This window comes from Microtus oregoni, unplaced genomic scaffold (genome assembly GCF_018167655.1).
Source record: "Microtus oregoni isolate MIOR12 unplaced genomic scaffold, Mior012 000012F_ref0000307, whole genome shotgun sequence".
Classification (NCBI taxonomy): domain Eukaryota; kingdom Metazoa; phylum Chordata; class Mammalia; order Rodentia; family Cricetidae; genus Microtus; species Microtus oregoni.
The window spans coordinates 52,494,841-52,517,443 of record NW_024543071.1 but is presented as its reverse complement, the minus strand read 5'-3'; the positions used below and the strand labels follow the sequence as shown (position 1 = coordinate 52,517,443).

The following is a 22,603-nucleotide window of genomic DNA, read 5'->3' as shown; positions in this document are numbered from 1 at the left end:
CAACCATCTATAATGAAATCTGATGCCCTCTTCTGGTGTGCAGATAGAACACTGTGTACACAATAAATATATATTTTTTTAAAGTCTTTAAAAATGTCAAAAAGGAGATCTGCGGAGCTCACACATGCCTTTGCGCTTTCCTTTAGAGATGACATCAAAATCCTACTGTGGACTGGAAGAAAAAGTGCGGTAGTGTGCCCTCCCCAGGCTCTGACCCCAGAGGAAAAATCAAACACACTGCAAAGTTCATGGTTGTCTGCGGCATTTATTTTTCTGGTTATAAACGCAATCCACGAAGAGCATTGGATCTGGTGAGAATGCTTCGAGCCCTGGCTCTGTCACATGCCACCTGCAGGATTTAGGCTAGTCACTTCTCAGAACTGCCACTTTCCCACGTGGGAAACTGGAGCTCCCTCCAAAGATGGCAGTGCAGATCAAGGAACTGAGGAAGTACTTGGTAAACTGGAAAGTGCTGATAAATGGAAGGGTTAGTATTACCACCCTCAGCTGAGGTAGCACCAGAGTCCGAGCTTCTGCCCCTCCCCCGACTCCTAATCACAGAACACAATGCAGGGCCACTGACAGCCCTGGCTGGATGGGTGTGGGGAGGGGATCACACCATCTTCTCAAGACTGGCCAGCTGGGGTCTCCTTGACCTGGTCCCTCCAGAATCGGGCATCTGCTGTGGCCAGCTGGGTAAGGACCTCCTCCAGTTCAGGCCCGTCTTCTGGAAAACGCTCACAGAAGGAGCGGATGAGACCAGCAGCTGAGGCCTCATACTCTACAAGCTGTACTTCTGCGCCTGGGAGGAGATGGAGAGAAAGCAGCAGCACAAAAGATGTGACTAAGGGAAGCAGAATCGTCATTTCAGAGTCATAGGGGCAGCGGGTCCTGACTGAGCTCGGTGGCACAAACTGTTCGACGTTAGGTTAGTTATCTAATACAGGCATTAGAATAACCCGCGGGGAAGGCAGAGCTACTGCAGCAGACTCAAGTGAACTGCTATTTTTCTTTCTTCCTTCCCTTAAGTCGTCTGGCATGGTAGTGCACACCATAACCCCAGCACTCAGGGGCTGAGGAGGGAAGATCATTAAACTTAAAGCTAGTCTAATAGTCTCGACTGAACCAAACCACCAAACCCCAACAGCACTAACAAAAATGCTAATAGTGCCACATCAGGGCTGGAGAGAGAGAGAGAGAGCTCAGGGATTAAGAGTCCTTGTTGCTCTTGCAGAGGACCCAGGCTGCTCTCAGCTTGGCCTCCAGAACTCACAGGGTGACTCAAAACCATCCAGTCCCAGGAGATCCAGTGGCCTCCAGGGGCACTGCACACACACGGTGCACATATATACAAGCAAAGCACACATAAAACAAACCTAAAGTCAATTTTTAAGTGCTATATGAGATGACACAAATACAGTCCTTGGCCTCTTGAGACTCACAGTCCAGCAACTGCTTCACGTCTTGACCACGACACCTTTCCCAGCTGTTCTAAGCCTCAGTGCCTTACAGGTAAAGTGGGGAATGAACGCAGAACCTCTTCCCTCAAGGTGTTGCGGTGATTACGTATGCTGGAACACCAGCTGGGGGCTCAGTGAATGCTAGCATTGCTGAGCATCCTACCTGTGAGATGTGCCTGAATTCTGGTGGCAAGCATCCCCTTTGTCACTCACTCTCCAGCTGCTTACCTCTGCACTTTGTGGTGTGTGGCATGTGGCATGTGACATGTAGCTCTGGGGTATACAGTAGCTAAGAGTGCAGGCTTCAGGCTAGCACGGCCCAAGTCCAAGTCCTAACTCTGTACCCCCTTAGCTGTGGGGCCTGAGGCAAATGTAATACGTTTATGTATGAGTATTTTAGTTCACAGATGAAAACTTCATTGGGCTTTGGGAGTTAATCCTTGAAAAGGTTCTTTTTTTTTTTCCAGTACTGAGGATGGAACCTAGGGCCTTATAGGGCAGTGCAGAGCACACTGTCAGTGAGCTGCAATCCCAGCCTATTGTGAAAATATTTCACCCAGTAACTGGGCCCTCCAGGTCCTCCACCACCACCATCACCATCACTACCAACTACCGAAGTGTTGGGGGTAGAACCCAGGGCCTATAGCATAGTGGGCAAAAGTTCTACCACAGGCCTTACTCTAACTCACTACTTCCTTTGAAAGATCCAACCTGCTCCTCAGGTCTAGTTTAAACACCACTTCCTTCCAAGAACTTTTCTGGAAATTCTAAAGACATAGATAGGATCTTTATCCAAGTGTTCAAAGCACTATTAGTATCCTTCAAATATTCATTGATGTTTTCCTTGGGTGATCAAGATCGCCAAGTATTCTCATTCCTAATGGGCTCTGAACAGTTTCAGGAAATGGCTGGATCCCACCCATGGCTCCATCCCTCAATGGCCTCCCCTGGACTGAGAGATAAGAGACTGAGGGGGTTACTTTGTGCTGAAGGGCTGGAGACAGCATGTCTCAAGAAGGTGCCATTTTAACAGGGACCTGACCATCAAGAAGAACCAGACAAGCACAGATCTGAGGGGCATCATGCCAAGCTGTGGGAACAGCATGTACAAAGGCTATCAAGTAGGGTGGACTCAGTGAACTGGAGAGAGAAGGGCACACAAGGTACCAGCACCATGCAATCAGGGTCAGGGATTCTAGAAACGGAGATGTCACTTGAGAAGGGGGGACAACTGAGGACATCTCCATCCTGAATGTTGATTCCAATTCTCTTAGGTCCTACTTAGCCTGTACAGTCCTAGCTCACTGCCTGACTTTACCTCCCACTAGAACCTTCCAGATCCTCCAGGCCTTGGCCTGTCCTCCACAAGCTCCCACTCTGTTAGCCTCCCTGAGACCTCTTGCTGCTGCCTGGTAACCAATGTCCACGTGTATGAGATGGAAAATGCCAAGATTCTGGGCCCAAGGCCCGTCAGGAAGAACGTGGCGGAGAGGGAGCTGTCCCTGAACCAGGTGAGTCATCTGTTCTCTGGAAAGACCCCAGGTAGCTTCACCAATGACTGCAACATCTGTTACCTTCGAGGCGAGTGTTGGGCTGAACAATAAGCTTCCGGGATTCTTTGCGCAGCAGTACTGTGTCCCTGAGGGTGAGGAAGCACTCTGGGGGTGCATCAGTGACCGCAGCATATCCCTCATACAGGGCCCGTCCTGCAACCACATCCCCGGTGGACTTCAGCACCTGTAAGGAGGAGGAATTAAGTGCCTAGGGCAAGCACCCACCTGCATCCATAACACTCGGCCAGGGACCATGGCTCTGGATAGGAAGTGTTATGATTTGTCTTCTACAAAATTTCAGTGCTAAAACTTAATGACCTTGCTGGGTTTATAGCAGACACCTATAATCCCAGAACTTGGAAGGTAGAGACAGGAAGACCAAGAGTTTAAGGTCACCCTGGGCATCATAGGGAGTACAGCCTGAGCTATATAAGACTGTCTCCAAAGCAAATAAACAAACATCCTAGATTCTACCCTCCACCCCCTTCTATAGATAGACTCTCACTATGTAGACCATGCCGGACTTGAATTCACCAAAGAACCGCCTGCTTGTTTTCTTCATATTGAGATTACAGGAATGAGGCAGATTTTCTGACACTAGTTTTCTAGGTTGGGCTTTGAAGTTGAAGAGATAGCTCAGTGTGTAAGAATGAGAAGCCTGAGTTCAAATCCCCAGCACCCATGTAAACAGCTGAGCAATGACACAGGGGCCTGTAATCTCAGTGCTGGGGGTAGGGGAGACAGGAGCGTTCCTGGGTCTTTCTGGCTGCCATCCTTTCTTCAGGTTCAGTAAGGGACCCTGTTTCAGGGGAACATGACAGAGAGCAATGGAGCAGGACACACCCACGTATATGCCACACATACACCACACTCATACACACACACATATACACCGCACTCATACACATACATACACACACACACACACATACACACACATACACCACACTCATACACATACACACACACCACACTCATACACATACATACATACACCACACTTATACACACACACATACACATACACCACACTCATACACACATACACACACACACATACACATACACCACACTCATACACACACACACCAAAAGTTAATTTAAATGAAAAATAAAAGAGGTGGGGCTTTTAAAAGCGCTTAGGCTCCTCCTTTGTGGGTGGGATTAAGGCCACGTGGCAGCGGCTGTGGAAGCAAAGCCATTACGTTGTCTCCTCATAGTCTCCCCATGCTCCTGAGCGTCGTTCTGTCAGACTTCCTCACTCTCATGGCCACCGCTCAGTTCTCTTTAAACCCTTCTCTCAGCTTCAGATACAGCTCAGTGCTATAGTACTTGCCTAGTAAGACTCAAGTCTGAAGTTCAATTCTCTAGTCTCGCCTCCCAATATTTCTTTCTACTCAGTGTTTTCTTTCTGCTCTTCGGTTAGATCTACCACCCATCCTTCCTATGAGCCCTCCTGTTTATCCCACTGGATCTAGCTTGCCTCAAGGAAACCTACTTAGCTCAGATCACCTCTTGGTGACATGTTCATCAAGCCAACAGGCCAGACCTGGGTAGCTAGAGCTGGGGAATTAGTGCCATGGGTGCCAAGGGAGGCAGCAGTATCAGGAGTGACTCAGGCAGGCAGAGTCTACCGGATAATAAAATCCGAATGTTCAAGTCTCTAATCCAAAATGCTGTGCTATATGTGGTTAACCTCCACACATCTTCTGGTAGAGTACATTTTAAATCACATTGAGATTTCTTACAAACTTTAAAGATTTGTGTGTACGTGTTTGGTGTGTGCAGAGAAAGCCAGGATGCCATTTGCAGCAAAAATCTTCAGTTATAAAGACGGTACAGTGAGTTCCCAGAAGCTCTCAGCACGGCTTTCTCTCCTCGCCAGCTTCATAACCGGCCCATTGCTATAACTAGATTCCAGTCCCACCTAAGTCTCACTAGCGTTGCCAACAATGCCCCTTCCCACCCTAGGACCCACCAAAGACATTGTTTTCCATCTAGTGGCTTCTATCCTAATTTATTTTTGATGCTGAAGGAATGAAACCCAGGGTCTCACATATATTAAGCGCATACACTACCTCCAGTCCGTAATTTAATTTTAACTTTACAAGCACGTGCTTCAGCTGGATATAGCGATACACACCTATAATCTCAGCATTTGGGAGGCAGAAGCAGAAGGATAACACAAGTTCAAGGCTAGCCTGGTCCACATATTGAGTTCAAGGCTAGCCTGGTCCACACAGTGAGTTCTAGGCCACTCAGGGATATACACCTATGACCCTGACCCAAAAAATTAAAAAAGAAAAAAAAATGAAAACAAAAACTAAAATCGACAAATAGGGCAGGTGGAATAGCTCGGCAGATAAACACAATTGTCACACAAGCCTGATGACTTCAGTTTGGTCCCCAAAAATCTAGATAAAAGCACAAGAGAATCAACTTCACAAATCATCTCTGCCCTCCATACACACACTGTAGCTCATGCACAACTCCTCAATATCACACACAATTTTTTGTTTGTTTGTTTTTGTTTTTCAAGACAGGTCTCACTGTGTAGCCTTGGATGTCCTGGAACAACTCATTCTGTAGACCACGCTGGCTTTGAACTCACAGAGATCTGCCTGCCTCTGCCTCCCACATACACACAAAATTTTAAAGACAATATCACCCCAAACTCCCATGCTTTATGGAAAGATTCTTTAGATCCTTCCTGGAAACAGATGGGTATACAGAGATACTCTGATCCTAATTCAATGACTCATAACTCTACAATCCGTGAAATGTAAGTTGCTGAAAATATTCAATATGTTCCTATTCTTGTAGAAAGTACCATACCATAAAGATGGGTTTCTCAGGGGCTGGAGAGATGGGTCAGTAGTTAAGAGCACTGGATGCTCTTCCAGAGGACCTGGGTTCAATTCCCAGAACCCACATGCTGGCTCACAACTGTTGTAGAATATTATTTGAAGACGTGTTACATTTGTTTATGCTGTGGAACATTTGTTTAATGATACAAAGATGTGTTACATTCTTTAACTCTGTGAAGCTGTGATTCTTTGCCTAAAACACCTGACAGCCTAATAAAAAGCTGAATGGTCAACAGCAAGGCAGGAGAAAGAATAGATGGGGCTACCAGGCAGATAAAATAAATAGGAGGAATCTGGGAAGAGAGATCTAGGAGCAAGAGAAGGGGGAAGACTCCAGGGGTCAGTCACCCAGCTACGCAGCAAGCCATGGGGTACAGAAATGTGCATAGGATAAAGAGAAAAGCAAAAGGCAGATGGGATAATTTAAGAAAAGCTGGCTAGTTGGGTGGTGGTGTCGCACACCTTTAGTCCCAGCACTCGGGAGGCAGAGACAGGCCAATCTCTGAGTTCAAGGCCAGCCTAGTCTAAAAAGCAAGTTCCAGGATAGGCTCCAAAGCTACAGAGAAACCCTGTCTCAAGAAAAAAAAGATGGCTAAAAATAAGACAAGCTAAGGCCAGGCATTTATAAGAATAAGCCTTTGTGTATTTATTTGGGAACTGGGTGGCAGGTCCCCAAAAGAGTCAAAGAGTAAAAATAACCAACTGCAGCCGAGAGGTGGTGGCACACACCTTTAATCCCAGCACTCCAGGAGGCAGAGGCAGACGCATCTATGTAAGTTCAAGACCAGCCTGGTCTACAGAGTGAATTCCAGGACAAGCTTCAAAGTTACACAGAGAAACCCTGTCTCGAAAAACCAAACAAACAAACAAAAAACCCAACCGCACACAACTGTTTGTAACTCCAGTTCCAGGGGAATCAATGCCCTCTTCTGGCCTCTGCAAGCATCTGGCCTTCCCTTCCCAATCTTGCTCGCCATCACACCCAGCAGTGTTATCACCACACAGCTCTCTGCCATGATCTGAAGACATTCTGTTGCATTCATGTCTGCATTCTCACAACCATGAGAAACTGCTCATGGCTTATTCTCAGTCATGAGAAAGACTTGCTAGATGAAGGGACTGGCCAGGAGGTTAAGAGGAATTGACAGAATGGGAGGGAGGGACGGAGAAGAGGCTGGAGGTGGCCAAGGTGAGACTTTCACTTACCTGGAGTCTCCGTAGGAACCGCTCCAAGGCAGGTTTGCCCACTGACCGGATCTTGCTGCGGTCCAGGTGGACACGGGCATCTGGGCGCCCATCAGAGCCTGTGGTGGGAGTGACGGTAACAAGTCCTTCGCCAGCCTCCAGCAAAACCCTCAGGATCACGAACCGGGCCTGCATGTGGGCCTGCCAAGGCCGAGGGAAAGAGGTCACGTGTAGCCTGTCTGGAGCTGGATGCAAAGCTTGTTAATGTGTTCAATAAAGCAGTTAGTCGTCACTGCCCATGTAGTCCCTCTTTACCTTTCTGCCCACTCCTCTCCCCTCAACTTCTTCCTTTCTTCCCCCAGCCTGTTCACTGGGGCAGGCTGCGAGAGCAGAGCCTGGTGCCCTATGCCCCCTCACCACCTGCCACAGCTCTTAATGCTCCAGACAGCAGTCAGTCCTGGGGTCCCCTCACTACAAAGACCCTGAGGACTCTCTCTTTCCCAGTCTTCGTTTTTGTTTTGTTCAAGACAGGGTTTCTCTGTGTAGCTTTGGCTGTGCTCCATCTGTAGACCAGGCTGGCCTCGAACTCACTGAGATCCACCTGCCTCTGCCTCCCAAGTGCTGGGATTAAAGGTGTGCACCACCACTGGCTGGTTCTTTCCCAATCTTTTTTTTGTGCTCAACAATGGAACCAAGTAGACACCGTTATCCCCACTTCTACACATGACAAGACATTGAGGCCCAGAGAGGTAAAGTGACTGGTTCAAAGTCACACAGCTGCCGGGCGGTGGTGGCGCACGCCTTTAATCCCAGCACTCGGGAGGCAGAGGCAGGCGGATCTGTGTGAGTTCGAGACCAGCCTGGTCTAAAAGAGCTAGTTCCAGGACAGGCTCCAAAGCCACAGAGAAACCCTGTCTCGAAAAACAAAACAAAACAAAAAAGAAAAACAAAACAAAGTCACACAGCTGCTAAAGGCACAGTAAGGAGTCAGACCTCAGTCCAGACTCCAAACATGTTTTCTTTTATGTGTGTATGTATGTGCACACACATAATTTTCTTTGTATTTTTCTCTTTATAAACAACTTGCTTCATTTTGCTTTTATATGTATGGGTGTTTTGCTTACATGTATGTGTACTACATGTGTGCAGTATCTGTGGAGTCCAGGAAATGCTGGATTCCTTGGAGTTACAGACAATTCTTATCTGCCATGTGGGTGCTGGGAATTGAACCCGGGTCCTCTGGAAGAGCAGCCAGTGCCCTTAACCACTGAGCCATCTCTCCAGCCCTCTTTTCCCTGTTGTGATGGGGTCTTGCTATGCTGCCCAGGCGTCTCAGGAACTTCTGGGTTCAGTTAAACCTCCTGTCTGATTCCCCCAGTAGCTACAAGGTTTACGGTGTATACCTTGGATGACATGCACTGCCTCCGCAAACCGTTTTTACTTCATTTTGTTAAAAAAAAATAAAAAGGGCCAGCAATCTAGCTTGATGCCAAGCAAGCCTGAGAACTCGAGTTTGACTCCCGGGACTCACACACTGGAAGGAGAGAACTATCTCTACACACAAATAATAAATTAAAAAAAAATTAAATCACTGATGATTACCATAGTTTCAAACTATATGTTGATCAGGTGTGGTGGCAAAGGGAGGTGGCTCTCTGAGTTCAAGGCCAGTCTGCTCTACAGAGAGACTTTCAGGACAGCCAGGGTTACACAGAGTAACCCTGTCTTAAAAAACACAAAACAAAAAAACAACAACAAAACCACTTGTTGTAACTGAGTAGCCGAATCCAGTGCTAAGAAAGAAGATTGCAAGAATTTGGATCCTGACTCTTTTTCTGGCAGAAGTGATGCGGCTTGTCCTACCAACAGTAGAGTCTGGGGTTACAGTTCCTCTGCATTTGTCCCATCCCTGCACCCAGAATCCTGACTGTGGCTCCCTCTCTATCCTGAAGGTGGCTCCTCGCCAGTCCCACCTGTCGCCAGTTGGCCGCCTCTGGAGTGTAGAACTCCAAAGCCAACAGCCCAGCCCGAACCATGTTGAGCCAGTTCACGTAGATCACGTCTTCTGCATCAGCTCCCTCAAAGCCAAAGATCCTGGTGGATGGAGGGGACAGGAATGATCCGATAAGCTCTATGCTCCAACACCTGCAGAGCTGCCCAGTCTGGGGACTCGGCCACCACCCCTCCAGCCCACTGTTCCTACTCCAGCACTTGGGGGTTGAGGCAGAGGTAGAGGCCCACACTCTCGGCCCGGCACTCTTCGTAGCTGGAGGCAATGGTGCTGAATTTGCTATCCCATGTTTCTCCACTTCGGTACCAGCTCTGAATCTAGAAGGAGGACCCAGGACCCAGGAGTCAGGCCCCGCCTGTGTCCCCCCTCCCAACAGCCTGGCTTCATAGATGATCTCCTCACCTGCTCCCCAGTCTCTGGGTTGGTCACTGTATCCTGGTCAAAGTTGAAAGCACCTTTCTCATCCTGTAGAAGAAGGGTCATGAATGTGGGGTGGGCTAGGGGACGGTGTCCCTGGGCAGAATCTAAGTGGCTCAGAAAGATAAGGAAAGGAACAGTCAGGCAGAACCACAAGTACATTGTTACCCTAATGCCTGTGACCCTCAGCTCTGTGGTGCCAACAACCTCCTCAGGTCCCTCAGCACTAGAGGAACCACCTACTGACTTCACTGTACAGAGGGAAACAGGAGGGACAAGGGAGGGACCACCTGAAATTGTCTGTGAACCCAGACTCTCCAGACCTGTGTAGGAGACACCCCGATGGGTAGGCCAAAGAGCCTGTCTGCTTCTCCCCATGTGTGATGGCCTCATGCTGCCAGCATGACCCCACACACACACCATACGCCAAGTGTTTTTCATATATCACACACTTAATCCTCACAGTCGCCTCCTGGGGAAGGCTCTGTCATCACAGGTGGGAAACAGGCTCAGAGTCCAAGAGTCCCCAAATGGAATGGGGCGGCAGAACCTCTCTGCCTCCAAATACTCATCCACGTTTGCTAAAACCCTACTGTGCCAGGCCACGCTTCACTTTCTCTTTTCCTTCACATTAGTTCATGTGATGGTGTCAGAAGCCCCATTGTACAGGTGGGTCCACTGAGGCCCAACCAGAAGAAAAGTATTTAAGAACATGGCCTGAGTAAGGACTGGATGGGACACCATGCTTGGCTGCTGCCCCTTCAGTGGCTTTCTAAGTCCTCTTGACTTACGAGGTCCAGTGCCAGCCCTCCCTCATCTAAGGACGCAGCCCTACCAATGGGAACAGGCCCAACCCAGAACCCTGACCTCACTGTGGTCCTTACCCTCCTCTGCTTGTTTAGCTATGTGGCTCCATACTGGGAACCCACGAGTTTCCTTAGCCTGCTGGAGAGACTATCAGTCTTTCTGTGTTCCTCAAGTGCAAGCCAAGGGCTCCAGGCACTGTGGCCAATTGGGAAAGAGAAGTACTCCAGGGAGACAGCTCCTTACGTAGAAAACACTTGGTTTGACCCTGCCCCCCAACAGCGCCAGGATCCCAGATGACTGAATGGGTAGAGAGGGCTCTCCAAGACAGCTCAGCTGGTGGCTGTTGACCAGGAGTGCCTACTGGACTAGGCTGGGGAAGCTCCCCTTGAAGGTGTGACTCAGGGGCCCCTAGACAGAGACCAGGAAGGGCCGGGCTCTGCTGCCATGCAAAGTTGTCTCGCTCTGCACCACGAGCCTGGACTTTCCCAGATACTGAAGGGAGCCACGTTGTCCCAGAAATGAACTCATGGTGGGTCAGGTCAAGCGGCCCCTGCTGGCCCTGCTTACCTGCACAAAGAGCTTGCCGCTGCCATGGCCTAACAGCTCGTGCAACCCCACCTGCACATCAAAGGACGGCCCCTTCCAGCGGATATACAGGTCCTGTCGAGACAAGGACCCCACGGATCACCATTTCCCCGTGGGCTCATGGCACAGCAGGCCTCTCAGCACGGTTGAGGCCCATGTGGGGAATGTGCTTTCTGGAAGACACGCTTAATTCATCCCATACACATGGAGCAGCCCATCGCAACCTCACAAGGACCCAGGAGGAGGAACTGCCTCCACGGTATGAAGGAATGAAAGCTCTTCTGTGACAAACCGTCACGTGGCAGGCAAGTGGCTAGGCCAGGAACAAAGCTGGACTCTGACCTTACCACAGTGTTGGTCCATTTGCCTTCCCAGACTCAATACAGCCAGGTACAGTCTGGCCCGAAGCCTCAGGCAGCCAGTGCCTACCTTGTCCTCTTCCTCCAAGAACGTGAGTTTCTCCCGCTTCGTGGCATAGGCCACAGCCAACACATTCCCAAGAGACACATTCTTAAAGCCTTCTGTCTGTCTCAGGTCGTCATCTAGAAGACAAGGAAGAGAGGGAAGGGCAGAGGTCAAGGGGAGCTGACAGAAAGGGGAGGGGCAAAGGGAAGGAATATATGGGGACTTCCTTAAATTGGGAGGACATGAAGGGAGCTCACAGTTGGGGATGTTGATGCCAGCAGGGATACCAGAGCCAGCAAAGGTGAGGACATCCAGGGAGGTGAAGTCAGGGGTGAGGAACTTGTCCTTTTCAAAAGCAGGCGGCCAGGGTAGCTCCTTCAGCAGCTGCTCAGCACTCGCCACCAGCCGCTCGAACTTGGCACTCATGGCTTTGTTCACCATGGCTACGAAACCTGTCGGGAGGTGGGGCTGCGGTTTGGCAGCGTCCTGGGATCCCATGCACCCTACCCAGTTTCTCAGCCATCACGTGTACAATGCACACTGCTGTGTGCAGCAGTGCTATGCTGGCTGCTGGCAACCACAAGGTCCCAGGTCCCAGGCAGGAAAGCTGCGGGCATGAGTGAGAATTCCTTCATGTTCCTATGACCTCAGGTCTGAGCCTCCCTCTCTCCTGCCAGGCTAATCCCTTGCTTTAGCAATTCATTGTTCAGCCTCTCCATACAGAACGGGGAGAAAGAGAGTAGGCAAAGACCAGTCTGAATCCTCCAGCAATGATCTGCCTGTGGGACGGGGACGGAGGCAGTCTGCCATCAGCTGGGGACGACGGCGCCATCAGCCTCGCAGAAGAGGCACATCCACTCTTAACTGTTGGGCACATCAGTACACACAGGACTTCTTGATGCTCAGATCTGATGACTTGACACCCATAGATCAGATGGGCAAATCCAGCATAAGAAATCATGTCTGTCTGTCTACCTAGAGCCTTGCCAGGTCAGGCAGAAAAGGTAAAAGCCTCACATGATGGCTCAGTGAGACAATACAGGCTAACTTTGTACTACACAATGCGAGGACATTGCAAGTAACTGGCCCAGGGCTGCTGTTTACTTCTAGGAGGGAAGGACAGAACCCTAGAGGGAATTCCACCCAACACCCTCGTTCCATGAGAAGTTACCTTCAAATTCTCCTCGGGAGCCAAAGGGGTCACGGTAGCTCTCAATGAAGCCAATGTAACTACAGGAGAGAAGGGGGAGATGAAGATCTGGCAGAAGCCATGAAGGGGGAGCAAAGGCTGGCACCTCACCTCTCTACAATGGGGCCTTTGTCCTGGATCCAGAAGCGGGAGCCCCTCTTATGGGCCTCAATAGAGCCCTGGGTGAAGCTCTCCACATACTGGGCCAGCATCTGCTCCTGGTGGCTGTTGGCCGCATATGTCTAGGGGTAAAGAGAGCTCTGGTCGGCCTTGGACCATCCACCTTTGCTGCCCAGAGGGGTTGGAAGTAGCCCCCTCAGGCCCCAGCTAGACCTACCTTGGCTTTCTCCAAGTGTTCTACCACCTTCTGGAGGATGGGGGCATAGTCCCCCCGGGTGACCCGGAAATGGCTCCCCTGGAACTCACAGCTCTTCAGCTTGGAAGTCAATTCAGAGTCAAGAGCAGGGTCTATGGAATGAGGAAACACTCAGGGAAAAGCCAGTATAGCACACCCCAGCAGGCTTTTCACTCTGGCCCACTAAGAACTTCAAAGTCTCCCCACCGCCAACAGAAAGAAGGATCAATTCTCTTCTTCAAACATGCGTATGTTCGGGGCTAGGGATGCGGCTCAATTGATAGGGTGCTTGCGTGGCACGCAGAAAGCCCCAGGTTTGATACCTGGCACTGCATAACCTAGGCAAGAAGCCATCTGTAGTCCTGGTGTTAGGGAGGTGGAGACAGGAGCATCGCATTGAGTTTAGACCAGCCTGAGCTAGAGTGGGGCTTGGTCTCAAAAGGCACAAGGGCCGGAGTACCTGGCTCAGGTACGGTTCCAACCATCAAGCCTGATGACCTGAGCTTAATCCCTAGGTCCTCCACATGGTGAGAGGACAGGATCAACCTTTGTGGATCGCCCTCTGACTTCTATTCCAGGACATGTGTACACATGTTAAGTGTGAAAAAGACAGAAGAAACAAAGCTGCAAAACAGCTGGGTATGGTACTGCATACCTGCAACACCATCAGTTGGGAAGTAGACACCGGGAGAGTTCAAGGTCATCTCAGGTACATAGTGAGTCTAGGGTACCCTAAAGACTACAGAAGACCCTACCTCAAAAAACAAAACCCCCACAAAACCCCAATACTCCCTACAAACACACCCCAAGAGTTATGCTGAGCACAGCAGTGTAATCCCATCGGGCTAGCCTCAACTACAAAGTTAGACTCTGTCCTAGAAAAATAATAACAGGACTAGAGATGGCTCAGGGGTTAAGAGTCTATATTGCTCTTGCAGGACAGTGATGGTGCATGACTTTGATCGCAGCATTGGGGAGGCAGAGGCAGGCAGATCTGAGTTCAAGGCCAGCCTGGTCTACAGAGCAAGTTCTAGGATAGGCAGAGCTACACAGAGAAACCCCGTCTTGAAAAACAAAACAAATCAAACAAACAAGAGTATATATATTGCCCTTGCAGATGGCCCAGGTTCAGTTCCAGCATCCATATCAGCATCTCACAATCATCTGTAACTCCAGTTCCACAGGATCTGACACCACCCTCTCCTGGCCTCCTCAAGCACAGAAACACACAGGCACACACACTATAGACACAAAAAGAAATATTCAAAAAGAAAAAAAAGAAGAAACCTTTGAAGAAAATAAAAGGCCAGTTTTTCAGTACTTGGAAAAGAATCCAGGGCCTGGAGCATGCTAGGCCAGGGCTCTACCCACAATCCACATTCTTAGCCCCAAAGCCACCCTTGGTCACTGTCCTGCCCTACAACGTGTGCCATCCACCTCCAGCCGCAGGATGAGGAAGGGCCGCCTGGGTAAAGATGGGCTGGGCTAGAGCTGTTCTGAGCAGGAAGTAGGCAACACACTGTTTGAAGACGTAGTGACGGGATGCAGGAATCAGAAGCTAGAGAATGTGGCTAAAGCAGATGCTGGAGGCTGGGGATGTGGATGGGTAAAAAACAGCTACGAAGGGCCGCACAGAGGCCTAAATATACTCGCTCTCCTTGCTTTGTAACAGGTCCCCACTGCTGCCACTCCCGGTCTGAGTGACCGAGGAGATGCTGATCTTGCTCTGGGGTGGGCTTGAGACCAGGTAGAGCCAATCAGAGCCCTGTCCCTTGTCCACTTGCAAGGACTGGTTCACATTAATATAGGACTTCAGAAAGATCGAGAGCCACTTTTCGGCTGTATGAAGAAACAACTGGGACCACAGGACTCTGTGCTGGAGGAGCTGGGCTGCTGCCCCAGATGGCTGACAGCAGACATTAGAGCCCAAGCGCACCTGTGTTCAGTACTGAAGCCAGTCGCACCTCATAGTGGGACTTCCCTTCCTGGTCGACCACCTTGAAGAGCCGTGTGTTGTATGCACTGAGGTTCTGGAAAAAAACAGGAGGGTTTGAGGAATAGTGAGATCAGGGAGACTGGAGGGAACGGAGGAGCGGCCATTCCATGGAGAACAGTGAGGCAAAGTAGGGGCTTCTCTGAGGGATCTTCCCAAGCCTACAAGAGAAGGCAGGCGGGCCGGCCAGGGAAGACTGTCATGCTGTGCTTCACACAGTTAATGCTAACTTAAAAAGAATACTGAGTAGTGCACGCCTTTAATCCCAGCATTCAGGAGGCAGAGGCAGGCAGATGGCCGTGTTCAAGGCCAGTCTGGTCTGCAGAGTGAGACCTTGCTCGCCTCAAAAAACTAACTAAAATAATATACTGGGACTGAGAGACGGCTCAGCAGTCACAAGTGCACTGCATTGCAGAGGACCCAGGTTTGGTTCCCAGCACCCACATGGTGGCTCATAACCGTCTCTAACTCCAGTCCCAGGATAGCCAAGGGTTCCTGAATAAAGGTGGCACACATTACATACATTCAGGTGTGCAACATGTTCATACACACACACACGAAATAAAACAAGCAGATTTTTTTCTCATTAAACACAAACACACACACACACGAAATAAAACAAGCAGATTTTTTTTTTCTCATTAAACACACACACACACGAAATAAAACAAGCAGATTTTTTTTCTCATTAAACACACACACACACGAAATAAAACAAGCAGATTTTTTTTCTCATTAAACACACACACACACACACACAGTTCCACATGTGCCACAGTGCTTATGTGGAGGTCTCAGAATAATTTCAGGAATTAGTGCTCTCTTTCCACCATCTAGACAGCAGAGGAGCAAACTCATGTCACTGGGCTCACTGGCAAGCACCTTCACCCACTGAGCCATTCACCAGTCCCGGGAGCGATAATTTTCACTAAGCACCAACTCGACTCTGTGAGGCACAGAGTCATCTCAGCTACTTCTTAGCTGTGTGCGATAGAATTGGGAAACGAACATAGCTGGCAAGGGGCTGAGGGACACAGGCCCCAGGAGCCCCATCCTGGAAGTGTGAGAATGGCCGGGGGTGGATGTATCCTGGTGTGCCTGTAACATCTTTGTCTTCCTGACTGGCGTAGGCTTACCTCACACACAAAGGTTCCTTCAGTCTTTTACACCTCAAGGACCCCAGAACAGGTGCCCCTGGTGAAGGGGCAGGGACAAGGAGCCCCATCAAACTAGTGTCCCAAATTGCCAATTCCCAAACCTGAGAGTCCAGAAAGTCCTGGGCCAGCTTAGCATCTTCCATGGTACAATTCCCAGAGAAATAGGTGGTGACTCCCTGTGGGAGAAGAGATGGTGGGAAAAAAGGGTGAGTGGGCTGACACGTGGGCGGAGTTACTGAGGGCGCAGGTGGGACCCTATACGGCAGCTGATGGCTTCCTTGCTAGGCTCTCTGCATCCCCTCCCAGCACCTCCACCCTGTCCACTGAAGTCCAGGGAAAGAGTTGGAAAATGGATTATCAGCTTGGGACATTTTTTGTTTTTTCCCCTGTGAGACACAGGGTCTCACCATGCAGCCCACATTGGCTGCTCACAACCATCCTGCCTCAGCCTCCTGAGGGCTGGGATTACAGGTTTGTGCCACCATACCTAACTCAGCCTTTCCTCTAGCTCCACCCCCACCCATCCTCGCTAGCTGGCCCATCTCTAAGGCTTGTCATACCCTCTTCCCAAGCAGCCCGAGCAATCCCTAGAGGCAGGGACCCTGGAGTCCCCACATCACTCCCTCCTAGACTCCTTTCTCCCAGTTCTTTTCTCCTTCCCCCTTCGTGCACCCACATCCTGGCAGGACAGACCTGGAAGAACATTCTGGAAACATTCCATACAGTTCTCTTCCCATTACAGATGATAAGCAAGCCTGTAGTGCCAAGTGGCTTCAGCTAGAGAGCAGAGGAGCACCCCGCCTCCCGTCAGCTGCCCTTCCACACATACCAAGCAGCCTCAAGGATGCCCTCTAGTCTACCAGGCTCTTGGATGGTGGGACTCACCTCATTCCCCAGCCCTAGGTGTCGAAGTCTTGGCTCCAGGGAGAACATAAGCTCCCCACAGATCTGCCAGAGTTCCCTAACTTCTGGCTGCTGCTGAGCAGCCTTACTGCCCAGGATCACACGTTCCAACTTTTCCTGCAAGGAAATAGGAAGTCATTGGCCTGGTCACATGCCCTGCAAACCTCCAGGACCTCCTTCTACTTGAACCTAAGACCCCAGAGTATAGCCCAGGGAGCAGCAGCAGCAGCAAACCCTGAGAAGAGCTGAGCCTCAGGTACCACAGACCAGCTCAGTCAGACACTGCATTGAACATCAGCAGACCACTGATACAGGCATTCACATCTGAGGAACACCAGTGCATGGGCTCCACCTACTCCCAGTGATGACCAGGGGCACCTAACAGTTCCCATTTACACACCTGCCCTTGGCTGACTCTCAGATCAGCAGTCTCAAAGGGTTGTACCTTTCCTTCTTGTGTGTGTCTGCAGCACTTGGGGGTGCTGAGTGACACCCCGGTCACAGTGTCCCATTGACAGTGTTATGGCTTGAGTTACCTTTGACTCCAACCAGGGCCCCTTTTTCATTCTCCAACCACGGCCCACCACTGCCACCCTGTCACCCTCCCCAACTCACCTTAGGCAGGTTAGGAACAAACTTGGTGTCACCAAAGGACTTATAGTTGCCCATGTTGGAGTAGACCCCTGCAGCATAGACCAGGAATGCCTGGGGAGAGGAGTCATGGCATAGTGTCAAACCCCTGAGAAGCACCGCTCCCTTTGCTTTCAGCCTAGGACCAGAACACCAGGGCACACCAGTATGGAGGAGGCTGGGAAATCTCAGGGCAGGACCCTGATCCTAGGAGGCCCCAGTCTGGCCCAAGCTGTTGCTGCAGATCAATTTTCACACCCGCCCCACTGTGTTGCCAAACTGGTTTCAGCAGTGACCAGCTACCTCAAACACCTGGTGAGAGCAGAAACCTGCCTCCCACAGCTCCAAGGGTAGGCATGCAAGCTGGCTAGGCCGGTCAGAGAATCACCCTCTCTTGCTATAGGCTGAACTAAAACAGCCAAACTGGCCAACATCACCTAGATGTTCTAGTACCGGAATGGTGAGAGAACACTGAGACATGAAGATCCCATCTCAAGATGGTACCGAACAACTGAATCCAACTGCACCTGAAGCCTCTTCTAGCCCTGGCCCTTGTGAACTAACGATTCTCTTACTTTTTAGTATTTATCTATCTATCTAGCTAGCTAGCTAGCTAGCTAGCTATTTATTTATTTATTTTGAGGCAGGGTTTCTCTGTGTAGCCCTGGCTGTTCTGGAACTCACTCTATAGACCAGGCTGGCCTAGAATTTAGAGATCCACCTGCCTCTGCTGGAATGAAGTGTGCATCACCACAGCCCGACTGTGTTTTCTTTAAGCTACTTTCTGTTGAGTCTCTGCTACTTCCGGACAAAAGAACCCCACTGGAAATAGCTGACACTGGGTGGTACTTCCCACTTACAGGCATTCCCACAGAGATTAGCTCGTTTACACAGCAGATCAGAGCCCAAAGACAGGAAACTATTAGCCAAAGTTCAAAAGAGGTAAAGAACCTTGGCTCAGAGGTAAACCATCTGATCCTTTTCTTCTCCTTACAGAAAACCAGGTCTTGTCTCATATGCTCATAACATGTTTAAAAGATATTTTATTTGAGGTCTGTCTCACTATGTACCCCTGACTGGTCTAGAATTCAATATGTAGATCAGGCTGGCCTTGAACTAAGAGATCCACCTGAGTGTTAAGATTAAAGGTGTGCACCACCACACACAGAAGATAATTTAACAGAATCAGATCATTATAAAAGTACTGAGCCCTCAACCCAGCATTTCTATGTCTACAAACAGTTCCCACTCACACACCTGGACAGGAAGAGTGCTGTGGCACTGCTTGCAAGAAAAAAGAAGAAATCATCTGAAATGTCCAGCATTAAGAAAAAAACAAAAACAAAAACAAAAAAAAACAAAAAAAAAACTAGTCGGGCAGTAGTAGTACATGCCTTTAATCTCAGTACTTGAGAGGAGACAGGTAGATTTCTGTGAGTTTGAGGCCAACCTGGTCTACAGAGTGAGTTCCAGCACAGCCAGGGCTACACAGAGAAACCGTGTCTTGAAAAACAAAACAAAACAAAAAATCAAAAAAGCAAAATAAAATGAAAACCTAATCTGATTTCAGTGTACACTGCTGTAAAATGCTTCACAGCCAATAAAAAGAAATGGATTAATATATAATCCATGGAAGTTCTCCAGGACACAGAGATCTACAAAAAGGGAAGTATACAGAACACTGAGAACACGATGTAAAAGGTTACACGGGGGGATGGTTCAGTGAGTAAAAGCATTTGCTGTACAAACATGAGGACCTGAGTTTGAACACCCAGCACTCACATAAAAGAGGCATGACCATGCACGTGTGTGACCTCAGAACTCGAAAGGTGGGTGTGTCTGCAGGCTAACCTGGGAGCTTTATAGTCCTCGGCCCAGACATAACAACAAGCATTGGGTTCAGTATGGACCCTGTTTGGGGGCTGGAGAGATGACTCAGTAATTAAAAGCGGACCAAGTTCAGTTCCCAGCACCTGTATCAGGTGGACCCAATGCCTCTTGCTTTTGTGGGTACTTATAACTCAACACACACATACTTAAATAAATCTTTGTAAAAGAGAGAGAGAGATACTGTTTCATGGGAGTAACTTTCCATATGTTTCACACCTGCACATATGCACACAGGACTGTCAATTTACATTTTAAAAAAGTAACTTAAATAAATATACTGTGCACATACAAGTATCAGTATCCAATGCACCGACATGGAATGGAAAAGGACTAGCCACAGTAGCTACTTCTGGAGAGACAATGAGCATATGTGATTTTGTGTTCTGGATGTTTCTGAACCACTGTAATACACTAAGAATTAGTGTGTTATTTGGCTAATACATCTACAAACAAGTAGGGGACAAATAGAACATCCTCCCCAGGTTCCTCACTATGCAGAAGAGTAACTCAAACTTCCTGATTTCTACCCAGGCTGCCTTTCTGTCCTCTCAATATAAGCTGTGAATTCCTTTGTACAATCACTGCAGACTGCTGAGAACTATGGTACCTAGGCTGGTCTCAAACTCACAACAATCTTCCCACCTCAGCCTCTAGACTGCTGGGATTAATGGTGTGTGCTACTACGCCTGGCTTGGCTTCCTCTTGAACCAGGCACTGTTCTAAGTAGGTCATCACAATACATGTGCATAGCATGTGCATAGCATGTACAGACCATGTGCATATTCTACAGATGACAAGTCTGAGGCTCCAGGCAGGCGTGCATTTGAGTGTGCAACCATTAGTCTAATCCTCTGTCAAGCTGGAGAGAGATATCTGTGCCCCTTGGTTCCAGTCCTTCACACCCTTCTCGAAGCCCCTCAGAAAACCAGGCTTGCCTGTCAGAACTCACCTGGTACTCTTCTTCAGTAAGGCCCTCAGCCAGGGCATGTTGGCGCAGTTGGTCAGGGTCCTGAGCACGGAAGAGGCGGCTAAGCAGGGCATAGATGTAGGGGGCTTCAGGGGAGGTTTGGAGCAGCACAGCCAGGCCTCCGTACCAAGCAGCCCTGGACAGGTGATGGGCATAGAGGCGCTCTGTGGGTGACAGCAGGCGGAAGGCCTCACGGCAGTCCAAGCTAGACACGCCGATGTCATTGGGCAGGATGTACTGGGTATCTGCCATGGGCCCTGCAAGGACACATCACAACCATCTCAGAGAACACACCATCTTCACATCTGAACTCTCATGAATTAACTTCTTCCACCCAAAAGCCCAGGAGGCTTTTCACCTGATAAACTGAAATTCAAAGACTCAAATATTTAGTGGGCTCATTTGGGCCTGTGGCCTCTCAGACTTAAAGTCTGAATCCAACTACCTCATATTACAGATGGGGAAACTGAGGCTCAAAGATAACAAGACTTTTTCCTAATGATACAGAGGAGGAATCGGCAGAAAAACCCTCATTGCTAGACTCTCAGCCAGGCCACTCCCGGTAAAACCTCCACCCTCTCAGGCATCCTAGCCTCTTGGTCCAGAACTCCTCAACACCTCCAACCCATCACCGCTGACAAAGGCCAGGTGTCTGACTTCCTATCCACCCCTGTTTCAATCTGCTCCAGCAAAGAAATCTAAAATCCAAGCCAGCCACTTCACTTTCCTGCACTTCTCTTTCCTCTCTGTAAAACTGATTACGAAGATGTCACCAAGCTCAACAGCTGGGTATGCAAATTAGAAGAGGCCACCTCCAGGACAGGAATGTAACTCAGCTGGTAGCATTTGCCTAGCACTAACCAGGCCCTGGGTTGGAATCCAAGGCCAGGCTGGGGTACATGAAACCCTATCAAAAACAAGTAAATCAAAGAGTAGTAATGTTTCTTGCATGCTTTTCCTTCCCAGAATCTGCCCCAAAGCTCCTCGCTTTTCTTCAGCCCTTCATTATCCTGCTTTCTTCTGTTGCTACGCCTGGGAAGCTGTACAACGTCACAACCCATATTCCAGATAGACACTGACACTTGGAAAACAAGCAACTTATCCAAAGCTTTGCAGCCCAGATGGGACCCAAGGAATTCCCAACACACCACAAGCTCCATGCCCCGCCCCCGACTAAGCACGCGTTTCCACCCTCCCCGTTCCCCATTCGCGCAGCCTCGCCCCAACTACCCAGTAGACGGGGCTCGGAAAGGGGTGTTAACTCTTTACTGCCCGGAACCCCTTCTTGGCCCGAAACCAGGGGTAGATTTGGAAGAGGCACTGAAGGATGGGCATAACGAGGATGATCTTGTACGCACAGCCCGGCCACGCTTTGATCCCCTGAAGATGATACACCGTGACCCCAAAACCAGGGCGCCGCACCTCACCTGCTGCAGCAGCTCCGTTCGCAAACTCACTTCCTGCTTCCGGCCCCCCCATTCATGGGATTTTTACAAGCCCCGCCCCCACCGACCAATTGTCTGGCCCCTAGGATCAGATGGGCGGCGACTCCAGCCAGTACACGAGCCGAGGACAGCACCTCCCTCACCTACTCCCCGCCCCCCCGGCCGCTATGGGTGGTGCTTGCTTAGAAGGGCCCTGAGGCCTTGGCCTTTTGTCCCCCTTGGCCACGCTCGCACAGAGGAGTGGCGAATGGGGGAAGTGGTTTGGTGTCTCGGTAACCCACGTGGCTGCTGCCTGGTGCAGACCGAGGGAACTGACAAGGTCCCCAAACACAGGGCTCCTATACATCGGTAGCCTCCACCCTCAAGTAGCTGGGACCGTGCTCTCTTTGGGGTTTCACCTCCAGTGTCCCTCCTACCTGGGTTTGGCGGTTAGCAACAGGAATTTAGAGAAGAGCATAGCAATGTGGATCCCCCTCCTCTCGGGATTTTGGGTTTGGGGAAGACTGCAAAACTGTTGCAAAGAGTGGTGGCTACACGCGAGGAAGCTCCCGCAGATCAGAAGTAGTTCCACCCACCCAGGAGTGCAGAAAAATGGAACAGGCGCTTCACTAGCGCGAAAACAAGGCCAGCAAGTAGCTGGCATTTTCTTGGTGCAGCTGTTCACCGGCCAGAATAGGAAAGCAGCCTCCGGCCACTCAGGGGCAGCCCAGGGTGCAGGCAAGCATGCTGTTCGCTTTTACTAGTCAGGGTGATGTCTGAGTGACTTCTAGTAGTGTGTGCAAGT

The 22,603-nt window shown here is 49.8% G+C and overlaps 1 protein-coding gene across 1 annotated transcript; it reads right to left on the bottom strand.

The window, feature by feature from the left end:
- Positions 1–245: 245 nt before the first annotated feature.
- Positions 246–21,878, bottom strand: Dpp3 (dipeptidyl peptidase 3). Its single transcript, XM_041661283.1, has 18 exons — positions 21,802–21,878; positions 20,357–20,631; positions 17,503–17,592; positions 16,870–17,004; positions 16,086–16,160; positions 14,771–14,864; positions 12,817–12,947; positions 12,591–12,721; positions 12,462–12,520; positions 11,548–11,742; positions 11,315–11,427; positions 10,868–10,960; positions 9,479–9,541; positions 9,269–9,393; positions 9,039–9,159; positions 7,087–7,266; positions 3,035–3,197; positions 246–802 (listed from the first exon to the last, which is right to left on the bottom strand). Exons 1-18 carry the CDS (start codon positions 21,851–21,853, stop codon positions 627–629), a joined length of 2,271 nt encoding a protein of 756 aa, XP_041517217.1. The 5' UTR covers positions 21,854–21,878; the 3' UTR covers positions 246–626.
- Positions 21,879–22,603: the final 725 nt, after the last annotated feature.